The 15,440-nt window shown below is 42.8% G+C and overlaps 1 protein-coding gene across 1 annotated transcript; it reads left to right on the top strand.

The window, feature by feature from the left end:
• The first annotated feature begins 1,723 nt into the window (after window positions 1-1,723).
• Window positions 1,724-7,582, top strand: LOC308334386 (uncharacterized protein). Its single transcript, XM_080791110.1, has 3 exons — window positions 1,724-1,819; window positions 3,779-4,075; window positions 4,613-7,582. Exons 2-3 carry the CDS (start codon window positions 3,785-3,787, stop codon window positions 5,207-5,209), a joined length of 888 nt encoding a protein of 295 aa, XP_080647236.1. The 5' UTR covers window positions 1,724-1,819; window positions 3,779-3,784; the 3' UTR covers window positions 5,210-7,582.
• The last annotated feature ends 7,858 nt before the right edge of the window (window positions 7,583-15,440 follow it).

Below are 15,440 nucleotides of genomic sequence, written 5' to 3'. Positions count from 1 at the left end.
GTAGTATATGGAGCTGAGTGATTTGTTTGTGATTGATGCAACACACTCCATATTTGGACGTATAGCTACTTTGGGGACTCCTTATATGGTTATGGCTAAAGTTAAAAACTTAACTTAAAAATAACTTAACTTATAAAAAATAATAACTTAAAAATAAATCTTAAGAAAAGCCTATGGGCAAAATGCATTGGGATTCATTTCCTGGGCCACTCGTCGTTCTGAAAGGGGGTGGGACTGCGACGCTCTATAGTGTGACGTGTTGTGAGCTTGTAAGATCTGCTCTTTTAGTGGGTCCCGGGCAAACGTTTAATCTCTCTTTTTGGTCTCAACCTGAAAGGTTTGGGAGCCAATTCAGGTCTAATAGTTCTACAAATTGCTACCTATATCTATAGTCATTTTAGGTATAGGCCTATATTAAATAATAAGTTGAAGGATACATAGGTCTGATAATGATATAAGCTACTGTGCATGTTCAAATCATGTAGGCTACTTTACTTTTACATTACTTAACATGAAGGCTTAATTTGACACCTAAATTAAAAAGTACTAGATCGGTGCCCGTTGAGCACTGGCCTACTTGGAACGATGCTTGGAAGTTGGAAAGGCAGTTATTATCTTTGTCCCTTTGTATGCCCATATATGGAGTTATCAGGCATGCCCAAATATGGAGTCTATGCAGATGTCAGAATGATGTAAGAACAGGCCAGCTCAATAGGCATGCCCAAATATGGAGTGTTGTGATGTCAGAACAGGCCAGCTCCATATATGGAGCATGAGCAGAGGCCCGGTGCAGAACCCAGGCAGAGGACTTTTGTGGCGGTTCTGGAGAACCGTGGTGGGTCCACGGTGGGTCCGACCGACTCGACACCGGTCACTGCACTCCCTGTGGGAGTATGGAACGAATGCATGTGTCGAATTTGAAGGCGAACGGTTCTCAAGTGGATTACAACCATACACACACACACAGACAGACAGACAGACAGACAGACAGACAGACAGACAGACAGACAGACAGACAGACAGACAGACAGACGCACATCACTTCGTGGAGGTGCTGGGTTAAAAAAGTAACATATGAAAAGAGAAGGGAACCCGCACACTGATATGCTCCAAAAGATGTAGTGTGTTTTGTACCACGGAATGTGATGATTTGATTGCCCGATTGGCTGTGCACGGAATGTGATGATGTATGATGATAAGAGCGCCCCTCACTTCACACAAGTGTGATTTTTCTTAAATAATAATAATTCATAATAATAATACATTTTCAGGTGGTATACCAGAGAGAATCCATTTGTCAGTTTACAGTCTCCCAGTTCCAATTATTTTGTAATTTTGTGTTTCCATTACTGTCCATTTCACCATTGTAAAGCATATATATATATATATATATATATATATGCTTTACAATGGTGAATATATATATATATATATATATATATATATATATATATATATATATATATACTATCTACATTCTACAACATTGTCCTACTGCTGAGTATAAATGGGCCATTGTTTTGTTCTGGTCCCTCGCCCCTCCCCCTTGCTTGCTTGCCTGCGTTGCAGCCGGCCCCCCCGCGTCACATCCAAGCTGGTGACCCATCGAATTGTGTGACGACCTAAACAGTGAGTGGACGACTAGAGTCACATTATTATATAAGACATCGGTTTCGGTGTAACATGGTTACGAGAGGGAAAGAGCAGAGAGAGAGAGAGGGAGGGAGAGAGAGAGAGAGGGAAGGGACAGACCAGACGGTGAATGTTTCTTCCTAACAGCAGAAGGTGAATAAAGAAGCTAAGTTCTGGTTAATAAAAGGTAAGTTTGAGCTATATTTTTCATTTATTTTTAAGTTTCCTCCATTTTGCTTTTAAAAAACTGTAGAAAAAGGGGGGGGGGGGGAGAAGCTCCGTCCGACTCGACTCGCGCCCGATTTGGAACGTAAAAGCACGACTCGTACTGTTCCTTCGTCCGTAGTCCGAGCCCCGTACGGAAATACGCAGATCTACAAGCTCTTACGAGCGGTTCTACAAGCGGCGCTGAGAGCTTGTAGATTTGCCATTTCCAAACGCGGAAGTGGGTGGGAGTAAATGTACGCTGTTACATTGTAACAACGCCTTATAACGCTTGAGCATAATGACGTGTTACAATGTATCGCACATTGTAGCGTTCTAATGTAACCTTTGCCACTGATGGACTTGTCACGACACTTTATGAATATTACAGTTACTAATTACACACACTGACACACAATACTAGATATACAAGAACGGGACGTTAAAAAAATGACCTGTTTTTGTCGCCGTATATCGCGGGGATTCATTAATTTGGGCGCTTTAAAGTTTAAAAGTCCGAATATAAAACCTGTGTAATGTCATAAATATGAACAACAATTAGATATGTTTCCCATATAAAAAGTAAGTTATTTATATGGTCTCATAAACGTGTTAAAACAAGTTGTCTTTTGTTAGGCTACTCTACTGTAGTAGCCTACAGTCATGGCTCATGGCTACAGTGTACAGTCATGAAGTCATGTCTGCCTACGTCACCGTGAGTCATACAGTATAATGACTAGTAGTAGTAGTAGTAGAGATGTGTTGAAACGAAGGCGGGGTTTAAAACGTATTCAGCATTACATGTAACCATATATGGAATGTTATGGAATGTGTCTCAGTGTGTGTGTGTGTGTGTGTGTGTGTGTGTGTGTGTGTGTGTGTGTGTGTGTGTGTAAATTTGATAGTAGAAGAATAGCAGGATATACAGTAGTAGTAAATATATAATATCAATAATTACTACTACTACTAGACTGTGTGTGTGTGTGTGTGTGTGTGTGTGTGTGTGTGTGTGTGTGTGTGCGCGCGCGTGCGTGCGTGGGGGGGGGGGGGGGGGGGTTCAATCAGGGTGAATTATTATTATTTTTTTTGATTGATAGCATAGGCTACCGGTATATGGAAATTCAACAATTACAAATAACAATGATAATAGAAATGTGTAAAAAAATAAAACTTTGTTGCAAAAAAGAAGCGTACAAATCCATAATATCTGTGCATTTGCTGTCGGAAATAGTGAAATATATATACACGCAGGGAAGCTTAGCTTGGGATACACTTTTGAAATTAATCGCAGCAACATGGTATAATGTTTCGCATTCACTTGGTATAAAACTTTGAGTCAAATAGCAGCAATCCTTACACATAAGAAATGTGCACAAAAAACAGTACACACACGTGACACATGCTGTGACAGATTTCCTGTCTTTGGAACATTATGAATAAAAAATTACGTTCTTCCGTTTGGCTTTCAGGCTCCATAAATTAAAGTTGCACGGATATGAAAAACAACTTACATAGTTGAATAACTTTATAGCCTACTTAAAACAAAAGGCATGTGTTTCGGCGGGCCTCGAAGCCACTTTACACTTGCTGAAAATAGCCGATCTACAAGCTCGTATATTTTCAGCATGCAAACCAAGTCTAAAAATGATACCACTGTAATAATACTGATAATACTGGATCTCTTCTCCACTCCACTAGTCCATTCCTATAACATTTAGTCTAGTTTTTATATTTATTGATATCATATTTAGTCTTATATAGTTTTAGTCATCATAGCTTTAGTTTTCATTTAGCTCCCATGCCGTTTTCGTCAGTGAAACAAGGCAGTTGACAAACATCTTTTGTCATAGTATTACTAGTCGACAAAATCAACACTGCGTGACAGGCCTCCTAACCCTGAGATTTCTCTCTCTCTCTCCCTCTCCCTCTCTCTCTCTGGCAGAGCGACATGCATTCGCGGGGCATCAAGCGCAAGCTGTGCGGCGGCGGTGGCGCGGCAGCGGGCTACGTGGCGGACCACCGCGAGGACCGTCGCCGCGCTCCGCCGCCGCCGCCCTACGGCGTGCAGCGCCGCGCGCTGCTGGACATGTCTCTGGTGAAGCTGCAACACTGCCACACGCTGGCCGAGCCCGACCTCTGCAGGTCCGTGCTCATCGCCAACACGGTGCGCCAGATCCAGGGGGAGATGATGACGATGATGACGATGCACAACAACGTGGACCACGACGGGAGCTGTCAGGTATTTCATGGCTATATAAGATCTTCTTTATAACCCATTCTGACCTGAGATCAGATTCATACGAGGTTTCCACTGGACACATACACTGGTCTGATTAACCCATTCTGACCTGAGATCAGATTCTAAAAAATGTCAGTCGTTTTTCAAAAGTAGCAGACCTACAAGCTCGTAGCGCGCCACTCGGTGGCGCACTATGAGCTTGTAGATCTGCTATTTTTCAATAGCTAAAGCATAACATGATGCTAACACCAAAATGGGTTACCGTTCAGAATGGGTTAAATTTTATATTTTTGCTTTTCTGCCTTTATTCTAACCCTTTCTGTTGGTGTTTTAAGCATCATGTCATACTTTAGCAATTGGAAAAATACCAGATCTACAAGCTCTTAGCGAGGCACCAAGTGCCGCGCTACGAGCTTGTAGATTTGCTATTTCTTTTTGAAAAATCTTGGGTTGTGGAGAGAAGAGCGAGGTCCCGCGCTCTTGGCATATATTTGGTTAATACTAATACTAATCATATTCCCCCTGTCTCAAACCCAGGTGGTTCCTGACCCGTTCATGGTGTCCTGTGGTCCAGAATCGCCGCTCCCGGACAGCCACGTCTCGTGCCAGAACGGCAACGTTTCGTCTCAAAACGGCAACGTTTCGTCTCAAAGTGGCAACATTTCGTGTCAGAACAGCAATATTCTGTGTCCGAACAACAGTGACATGTTGTGTCCGAACGGCGACACGTCGTGTCGGCCGCACGCCGCAGACCACAACCTGGCGACCTACGACCTTTGCCCCGAGGAGGAGGAGGAGTCCTACTGCTGGGGGAGGGCGGAGCTAAAGATGATGGGCCACGCCCTCCTGGAGGAGGAGGAGGCAGAGTCGACCCGGTGCATTCTGGGACGGGAGGAGGAGGAGGAGTTAGAGGACGACGTGTTCCTGGGGAAGCTGGAGATGCGGACCGGCGCGTCGGCGGTGCCTTCGGCCGGCGGCGGCGGCAGTTCGAGTCCCGGCGGCCTGGAGGAGTTCCTGTCGGACGTGGAGGCGTCGTACTACGACCTGGACACCATGGCCATCGGCACGGCCACGCCCACCACCACACTGACGGAGCTGGACCACATCATGGAGATCATCGTGGGAGGGTCCTAGCTATAGGACACGCCCACTGTGGGTGTGGCCTAAAGCTAGGACCCTCCCACGGAGGCTGGAACCACGTCGTGGAGATCGTCGTGGGAGGGTCCTAGCTTTAGGCCACGCCCACTATGGGTGTGGCCTAAAGCTAGGACCCTCCCACGACCACAGCCACCGCCGCCCTGACGGAGGCTGGAAGTGGAACCACTTCGTGGAGATCGTCGTGGGAGGGTCCTAGCTTTAGGCCCATTAAGGACCAGATTCATCAATAAAATGTCTTCCAAATATCCTGACAGTTTTCTGGGAAAAAAAAACATATCAGTGGTGCACTGCTGGGACCCACAGAATTATCTGGATTTTGGCCAACGACCCCCCCATCTGAAAATGTGTTGATTCAGAAAGATTTGAGTTAAAAATCGTTCGCTGTAAAAGAATAATACATATTCAAAGATTTGTGCCATGTTTTCACGATTAAAATGAAATAAAATAGCAGATCTGTGCAAGCTCATGCTGATGAGCTTGCATTATATCTGCTATGAGCTCATGAGCTCTCTGCTCATCAGCTTGTATATCTGCTATTTTTCGACGGCTAAAGTTTATAATAATGGTTAAAGCGCCTAAAAGCTATGAGGTGACACATATGCGTGCTCAGGTCTAAATGGGTTAAAGGCAGGGCTGGACTGGGACAAAAATTCGGCCCGGCCATTTTCGCGTGAATTTGGCCCAGACCGGCCCACCACAACCAGCACGCAGATAGCAGAAACTCTACCGCCCGCTCCGTCGAGGCACACACAATCAAACAAACAAACAAGCCCTAATACCACCACTTTTACAGAACAACATAAATGATACAAACCAACAGACAACTACACAACCGTTTGTAGAGGGTTTATTTGTCACTCACTGATACAGGTACAGTGAAATTATCATGATGGCACTGGCAGAATGGCAGCACGCCCGGACCTTTCCCGGTGGCCTGCCGCCTATTGGCCTGCCTGCCCGTCCAAAAAAAGAAAAAGAAAAAGAAAAAGGGGGGGGGGGGGGGGGGGGTTTCATGGCGGCCCCCTATGGTCGCGGCCCACCGGGAATATGCCCGGTACGTCCTGTGGCCAGTCCAGCCCTGGTTAAAGGAGCAGGTCACCCAGAAATAGGACCCTTTTTTTCCAGCTGCAATGAAAAGCGACTGGACAACATTTACACGTTTACACTGTTACACAGGGAACACTCTCTGAGTTTATGGGGTTCCTATGAAAATCAAACGTCTGAGAGCCACTAGTACAGTATACTAGTGGACTCCTAAAGTGTCATAAATCAGTTTCATACAATATTCCGAAGAAAACCTGGAGACTGGTGTCGAGTGTTGGTGTTTTCTTTCTTTACAACCAATACCGGGACCAAAGCAGTACAGAGACTGCATGGGAACAATTTCTCTTAGACTATAATCCTGACACACAGACTGACTGATACACACACACACACATACGCGCGCGTGCATACGCATGTGTACATGTACTTTTTTCAATTGGTTACAGATTTCCGCATGTGTTTCTACACACATTATTTTCTTACAATCTTTTTTATACGTTGTATGATCTAATTTATTGTGAATTTGGTGACACTACATGAACTCATGAGCTGAGAACATTTATTTTTATTATTTTTTTATATATTATTGTACACACGTATATATATATGCACGTGACCATTTATACACTGTATTTATCGCAAGTGGCCTTTTTTTATTGACTGTGGGAGGGAATAAGCCATTGCCGAGGTCGTTGTGGGAGAGCTCAGTGCTGATTGGTCGGTCACGGAGTCTCCTCGCTACGTATAAAAGGTGGTGTACGTGATATTTCTCTCAATTCACGATTACAATTCACAATGTAGGCATTCATAGCAGATGCTCTTTAATCCAGAGCGATGTACAGTCAGTAAGCAAGAGCAACACATGGTAATGCATCAGATACATAATTACCAGCTGCCTTATTATATCTGCAGAACGTGTGCTATGAAATGTAAATATCTGTGGTATATAGGCTATGTGGTATTTGTGTGTGTGTGTGGAAACAAATTAAAGCACTGCACAAAGCCAAAAGTCCTGCTAAAGGCTAAAAACCTGAGTCCAACACCAAATGAATGTCATCTCTCCATCTGTCTCTGCCCTGTTGTGTGCTCTTCTCATCCATGCAGCCCTGTCCAGGTCAAACTATTGCCCATTTGCAAACCGCGGCCATGTTTCCATCAGAGTTTGGAAGCACTCGTTTTCAGTAAAGCAATGTCCCATGCTGCCTCTTGCATCATGTGATACAGTAATTCAAAACAGGTGGTAGTAAGCTAGATGTATCTGCCTTTTACAATATTCCTTCATTGAGGTAACAGATAGGCCTATAGGCTTGTTTCACTCACAGAAACTGGCAATCTATCTTGTCACCCAAACAAAACATTTTTTTAGTCCTGCGTGGGGGTCCGCGGGGGTCGCGTCAGTCAGCCGCGGAGGTGGAGCTTCTTTTCCATCCACCAGCTGTCTAAAAACCCCACGAAGAATAAGGGGCCTCTTCTGACACGTCTGCGTGCGACAGTGTGCCCAGGCTGCATGTGAGTTGTTGTAGCAACTTGCTGGCTGCAATGCTATCCCATTGGCTGAGAGGTTGGCTGGGACCGTTTTAGAGTAGACGATGGGGTTGTTGCCTTAGGTTGTTGCCGGCATTAAAAGTGTCTGGTTGCTATAGAGACGAGGCAGCCGATCAGGACGCCAGGTCGTGACGATACAGCGTCCAATGAGAAATTGGTCGCGGAAGCCAGCCCGGGAGGTTATTGGCCATGCAGCTCTGCTTCTCAGCTGGTAAAAATCAAATCAAACAAGCTAAGAACCTATAACATCCGTCCTGCAGTAGAATGTCTGTACAGTAGGCCTAAAGCTATGCCTATATGAGTATCCACTATGGAATGGAGTGCTATGTCTACATAAAATGCTATCTATCTAAGTTACATAAGTTCAGCCTTTGCATACGCCTGTAAGGTCGTCAAGGCTACAATTACATATCTATTGTGATAGTACTTATCATTGCTATAGATAGTGTTTGTTCACTGTCTCCCTGTCTCCAGCTCATCAGTAAAACGGCAAAACACATTTTCAGGTTCTGGGATACTAATTTCATCCAACCCGGGGGAGAAAGAAAGACTCCTTTATGCTACCGAATAATACAGGATAGCGACTGAACGCAGAATTGGACGTGATGACACACAAGACATGAGCGGACATCATTGGAAAACAGAATGGTTATATCAATCATTCCTGAAATTGACGTCTCCACCTGAAAATGTATTTTCTGTGCGTTCCAAGAGCCCAAGAAAGACAATATCACTTACAGCACCTTCGAGCCACACTACGTAGCGTTCTTCTTGGACACTCACAAGTTAAAACAGTGTTCACAATAATAATAATAATAAAATGCAGTTAATGGTTATTATACATCAGTCATCAAAGATAGTATCAAAAATAACTTTTAATTGAAAAGGTTACGAGGCATATGGGTGACCTGGCTTGAGCCATGTATATATATTTTGTTGTGCGATGGTTGTTAGCAACGAGCTCAGAACACGCATGTATCCGGTGCTAATTTCGCTATATGCAATCGTAGGAAAACCATTGCCTATAATGACTTTGTCCAAAATAGGGTTTGTCCACAACGGTGTGTGGGATTTTGTGACAAACATTATATGCTTTCTAATTTTTTTTATTATTCACTTACGACATCAGTATACTTAACGTCACACAAAAGCATCCAAAGCAGCAGATCCACATGCTCGAAACGTGGCGCAAAGTGACGCGTTTCGAGCTTAGGAGATCTGCTATTATGCTTATATGAATATTGAAAAGTATATTTTGGGCATGTGAGGTTTACAGAGTACAGTACACATGACAGAGATATACTGCATATTTTAACCAGTGTCAAGCTATAACCTCGCTATTTTGGGGGGCGTTATGGGCAATTTTCTTTTCACCACACATTTTCAAAAAATCACACCTGTGTGAACCAAGTGGTGCAATTCCCTCACCCCCCCCCCGCCCCCCCCTCTCTCTCTCTCTCTCTCTCTCTCTCTCTCATTAGAGACACAGCACTACCCCTCTCTCTGTTTCTGGCGCCCCCTTCTGGTATAAATAAGTAACTACTCAGGCTCATGGACACAGGTGCACACACAGACAGGTACACGGACAAAGCTGGATGTAGAAGTGGTTGCACCACTTAAAAATAGCTGACGTACAAAGTTCACAACGCGAGATTTGTAGTTTGGCTATTTTCACTATAGGATTCAAGGCCTCCTGCCATTTTACCATACTGTAAAACAACTGAGAGACTGCCCTCTCCAGACCACGACTGCAGCATTTACTAATGGTGAAAGAAATGCAAAACACCACTCCTTTCCATGCCGTATATATACCGGAAGGCAACATTCAGGAGAATTGCGTTTTTCCGCAGGCTGCTGAACTTGGAACGTAGCAATTTGTGTTGAACAAATTTGTCGTACAGACGTACACACCGCGTCTCCAGTATAGATAAAAAGTGCTGGGTTGCGCCACCAAAAATAGCTGATCTACAAGCTCACAACGAGTCTCGCTGTTTTGGTCCAAAAGTGCCCTCTTACGGGATTTCAGCCCCTGCCTCTCTAAAGGCTCATATACATAGTCTGGATTTACGGTGGTGAGGTGACCACCGAACTACAACATGACGTGACAGCCGCGGTGAAGAGCAAACCTGCACCGCCATGCACCGCTCCAGCCCTTCTCTCTGTTTTTACTTACCACCGCTCAATGTTATTTCAGCTCCAGTGGTCAGCTCACCACCGGAGCGGTGGTCACCTCACCTCCGAAAATCCAGACTATGAATAGGCCTTTAGGGCCGATTCATACTCCTATTTTAGAGCCGAATAAAAGTCGGTTCGGCGCTGTAGAGCCTACAATTTGACTCATTTGAGGTTCGGGGGGGGGGCGGGTACCGTCCTAAAGTCGGCTCTTCGGTGCTACTGAAATTTCTGACGAGCCGAAATCATTTCGGCACTACAGCGCCGAAACAGCGGTAAAATAGGAGTATGAATCGGCCCTTAGACTCTGCACGTCCTGCTTGGGACAACAAAAAAATTAAAACCTTTTAAGACCACTGACTTAAAGGAGTTGATCAGATTTGTACATAAATGATGTGATCGATCGACAAATGATCGGCCTGCATTCCTTGATGCCCTTCTCATCGTATACGTATATACTGACATATTTTTCTTCCTGGTAGAGAGATATTTTTACAAGATATTGTTTTGTTTTATATGCCTTTTTATTTTGTAGATAATAAAGCTTGTATTGTAGAAGTGGGCCAAAACCGGAAGCATTGGTGTCCTTTTAGAGTTTCACGTTGGCTATTAAACAAATAACAGATATCGTTTGCTTTCGGGATGAAACCTGCACCTAACTCAATTTTTTTTTAGGGTTTTGAATGTTTTTTTGCATAAATCAGTGCTATTGAACACCCTTTACGTCTGTGTGTTGTTTCGAAAATATTGAACCATTGTAAAGTATAGTAAAAAGTGCTTGACAAAACCTCTTAACTCCATTGGACCCCTCAAACTGTCTGCTAAAGCAACTAACTCCACCACCTCTCCACCTCTCATGGAAGTAATTGACAATATATGTCGCAACACCAACTTTGATGAGGTAGTATTGCTGTGCTTTCAAAACAACTTCCTTAAAAATGTATATTTTAAATTTCCTGAAATATTTAGATTTTGGAGTTGGCGGTTTCTTCCCGACAGTGGAGATAAGGCAAGCTCACAGTACGAGTTTGTACATCCGCTATTTTGTTTTAAATAATGTTGAATCATTTTATAATTTGATCCTATTTCCGGGGTTCCCTGGCACTGACGCAAAACATAATTCTTCGGATTTGTTTTGTGTTGAGGTCTGCGACGGCCACATTAAAAGATCTGAGAACTATATACTTTGTAGAATCCGCCTCAGGTCTTAATGAGTTAAATGTCACCGTAACTGGTTGTTCAGGTTTGAGCCGGTGTCACCTATGATGTCACCTGATCGCCTGGAGTCAGAGCCAGAGCCGTTGACACCGAGAGTTATACCACACTCCCATGTACATAGATGCTTGTACTTAGTATACATACCAGTGGTTCCCAAAATGGCGTCCGGGGGCGGGGACCCCCAGGGGTCCTTGAGAGAGTTATAGGATGATGATAATTAGGAACCAAATTGACCCTTGGTCTATTTGGTTCCAATGGAACACTCTCTAACGGGTCCATGTGGTTCCATTTGTATACACTCTCAGAGTTAAATTAACTTTGATTTTACAATATACAGAGATAGAGATAGAAATGCCATTCAATTGGGGGACCGTAGCCTAATTCAGGTCAAACCTCATGGGGCCCTTGAAATGAAAACGTTTGAAAATCACTGGGGGGGGGGGGTATATTTTCAAATGAGGGTCCGCGGGCTAATTAGTGTCATTTTGGGGGTCCTTGACACCCAAAAAAATAAAAATAACACTGGTTTAAACAGAGAGGATGTTCATATAATTCTGAACTGGGTCGGGACTATAGGGTGACCAGGTGTTCTTCTTTCGCGCGGGACAGTCCCTCATTTCCAAGACTTTTCATATACGTCCCACAAATTGAGACCCTGTCCCACACATTGTGACTGGCACGCAATCAGCGACGTTCAAATTGAGTTTTCTCTGGGGTTTGGAAGCCTTTTGAGCTGCAGTGAAAACAGGCAAAACAGTGACATCTGCTGGCACATCCCGTTGACATGTATGGGGTTTGCATGCTGTGACATCACAAACAGCAGGAAAATCAGAGTACTTGTTTGAGCCAGAAAGCTCCAGACCACAGAACATCTACTGAATGTTAACCCATTCTGACCTGAGATCAGATTCATACGAGGTTTCCACTGGACACACACTGGTCTGATTAACCCATTCTGACCTGAGATCAGATTCTAAAAATGTCCTTTGATTTAAAAAAAATAGCAGACCTACAAGCTCATAGCGCGCCACCGAAGCTTGTACAGTAGATCTGCTATTTTTCAATAGCTAAAGCACGACATGATGCTAACACCAAAATGGGTTCCCAGAATGGGTTAAAAGTTCAGGTTTTTGGGGTGCAATTGAGCTCAGAAAACCTAAAAAAATATATAAGATAAATTACAAAAGCTTTTTTTTTATGTCACAATCCCTTTAAAGACTTTTAACACCGTTAATACCTAAAAGACCATTACTGGATTAAGATTTGTTTTTTTTAATATTCTATATTTGATTTATTTAATTATTTCAGCCTATAATAACCTTCCCAAAATAGTGAGGCCAGGGTGAGGGTGAAAGTTCATGACAATCAAGTTATGGAAATAATTATTGTTTATACATGAATGTGAAATATGGCGTTTACATTAATGTGAGATTGCAATAATCTACAGCTGTTGTTGTTGATCATGCCTATGTTTACACAATGCATACAGACATACTCTGCTTCTTGTAAACGCTCATAATGAGTTAGTCTATTTATTAACTGCCAACACATTGTAAAAAATATAAAACATCACACGTTGTCACTGACACTTTGAATGAGGTCAAACTGCAGGGCTTGTTATTACAATTTTTATATCATTTGAATTAAACATGAATTATCAGTTGATGGCTTTCTGACTTGTTACGTGACACACACACACACACACACCCACACACACACACACACACACACACACACACACACACACACACACACACACACACACACACACACACACACACACACACACACACACACACACACACACACACACACTCATGCACATTGAAACATAAGCTATGATGTCACTTAATTTGGGATGTGTGGAAGAATTTAGAATGCAGGCACAACTTTAGCGTCACATCACATGTTTACAGATGTAAAAGAGTGGGTGAGATTATTTTTGTACATGCTCTCAAAATCTTAAAACAGGACGAGTTGAAATAGAGAGAATAGAGAAGAAGGAACACAGAACTAAAGTCTAAAAACTGCAACTGTATGTGGCTGTATTTTGTAGCCCTAGTATTTTGTAGATTACTAGTAATCTTACTGTGTCACAATGTCAATTTATCCTGTATAATATTGATATACATAGTTTGAAAATGATATGGGTTTTTAATGCATGGCAGGCCTGTAATATGATAGCCTATACTTTATATATGGAGCCGGCCAGCAACTCTTCAGGCTCAAACCTCTTCAGGCTTAGATATACCTGTTCTGACATTCCATTATGTCACACTGATTGCATTTGGCCGCAGACCCACATCTGAAAAGAGAACCCAAAATAAACGATTTGTCTCTTTTCCACTGATCTACAAGCTCACGGTGTAACTTGACCTGTTGTGACCTTGTAGAACAGCTGTTTTCAAATAGCCAAAGTCTGTCTCTTTCAAAGTCTAATAGCCAAATTATAACACATGAAAGTGCTTACAATAATTGTGATTCTATATTAACTAAAATGTCCGTGCATTTTCATCAAAGATCCCGGGAGGAGATAGATTTTAACTGCAATCTAGTAGAGCTAGAAATAAAAGTATTGACATTTGGAAACACTCCAGTAAAGTAACTTAAGCTCAAATGTGTACTTACTGTAAGTACGTACACTCCTACACCGCCAAACTCATGGCTTTAGCCCAGCAAATAAATTCTCGTTTAGTTCCTCTGACGAGAATGAAAACTGGTTAATCGTGCCAGTTAACATGGATATGTTGATCGAGGCTTGATTCGGTTTCAGGAAAGCAATGCCACAAACTAATGCTGTGGATTTAGCCTGCTCCGGACCAGGCTAACAGCCAGGTTTAACCTAATCCTGATGTCTTTACTACCGTATTCATTAAGCAGTCAATCTGATCGCAAACCAATGATTGTTTCCACACTTATTTCTAACTTATAATTTTTATCCCACGACTTTGCAACCCAGTTTTTTCACCCAGTGCCAATTATCTAATGTAATCCTGGGAGTTACACTTCCTCTGCCAACCTGGTGGGGCAGGGGACTGACCTCATGCTTCCTTCTATGCATGAGGAGTCCAAGCTGCTTCTTTTCACCTGACAGGGGGGAATTTCCCTGGCCGGACGTAGTGCGTGGAAGGAACACGTTATTCCGTTTTCCTCACTTAATCAATTATTATGGGTTTATGTTGCCTTATTTCTATCGGTCTGCATTAAAACATCATATTGGTAGGCTACACATTGCCATTAAAGGACTAATTTAAGCCCTATACAAAATCAAAGAACCAAAATAGGCTGCAAAACCTCATCATGACAGCTTGTGAGCTTGTAGATCAGCTACTTTTGGTAAATGTTCCCCCAGAATAGGTTTTCTGTGGTGCAAGTTGTTAAGAAGAATGAAATATATCCTGTTTTTTTTTTTTGTAAAAGTAAAAAGTAAACATTATTAAATGTTACCATTACTCATTGTTATACAACATAATACCATTGTAACATTACATGCACCAATGGATAAGAATTAAGTAAGAAGTGCATCGCCCCAAGTCAGGATCGAACCCATGACCCACACTTCACCAGTCTGAGCAACAACACCTTTCCCCAAAGGTAGCTCCCTCAGAGGAGGGAGTTATGTCCAAATGTCATGATGCAACTATGCTTACAATATAATGTTATATTTATTATGACAATTTAATTATGAAGATTAAAGTTAAGAGTAGTGGTTAAATGTAGACTATATCTTTGGGGCAGTTAATCATTCAGTCTGTCCACTATTAAGAGTATTCTGTCTCTTTTATTTTAGCATCAGCATTTATTTTATAAGCTCATGTCCTCTATTATCAGTAAGTCTGTGGGATAAAAGTAACTATACTGAGATATACAGAAGGGGCGGTATATGCAACTATTAAGGATGCCAACTGCCATAATACCCCACAAAGAAGAAAGATCAGTAATTCAGCCTGGGCACACCTGAACTTCCATGCGCGGCCAAAATAAGCTGTCTGCCGGCTGACAGCTGGTGGATGCTGCGTGGGTGGAGCTTCAGTTCCATCCACCAGCTGTCTAAAAACACGTATTTCTTTTCTACGTCCGAGCATAGACATGGTAACACCCCGCCTGCCTCTGATTGGTGGGAAATGAATAAATAATACAAGTATGATATACTACAAGAGAATGACAGCTTGGCACGTGCGACAGTAACTTTTATTTTTGTAGAAGAGGCAAAATAATATTGTTTATG

This window comes from Protomyctophum bolini, assembly GCF_963924005.1.
Source record: "Protomyctophum bolini genome assembly, chromosome: 19".
Taxonomy (NCBI): Eukaryota; Metazoa; Chordata; class Actinopteri; order Myctophiformes; family Myctophidae; genus Protomyctophum; species Protomyctophum bolini.
The sequence above is the reverse complement of the archived record's forward strand: the minus strand, read 5'-3'. Positions and strand labels throughout refer to the sequence as shown.

Coding starts and splice junctions, on each gene's coding strand:
- LOC308334386 (XM_080791110.1), top strand. CDS start 3,785: ATGCATTCGCGGGGCATCAAGCGCAAGCTGTGCGGCGGCGGTGGCGCG. Junction 4,076..4,612: donor ACCACGACGGGAGCTGTCAG/GTATTTCATGGC, acceptor TCTCAAACCCAG/GTGGTTCCTGACCCGTTCAT.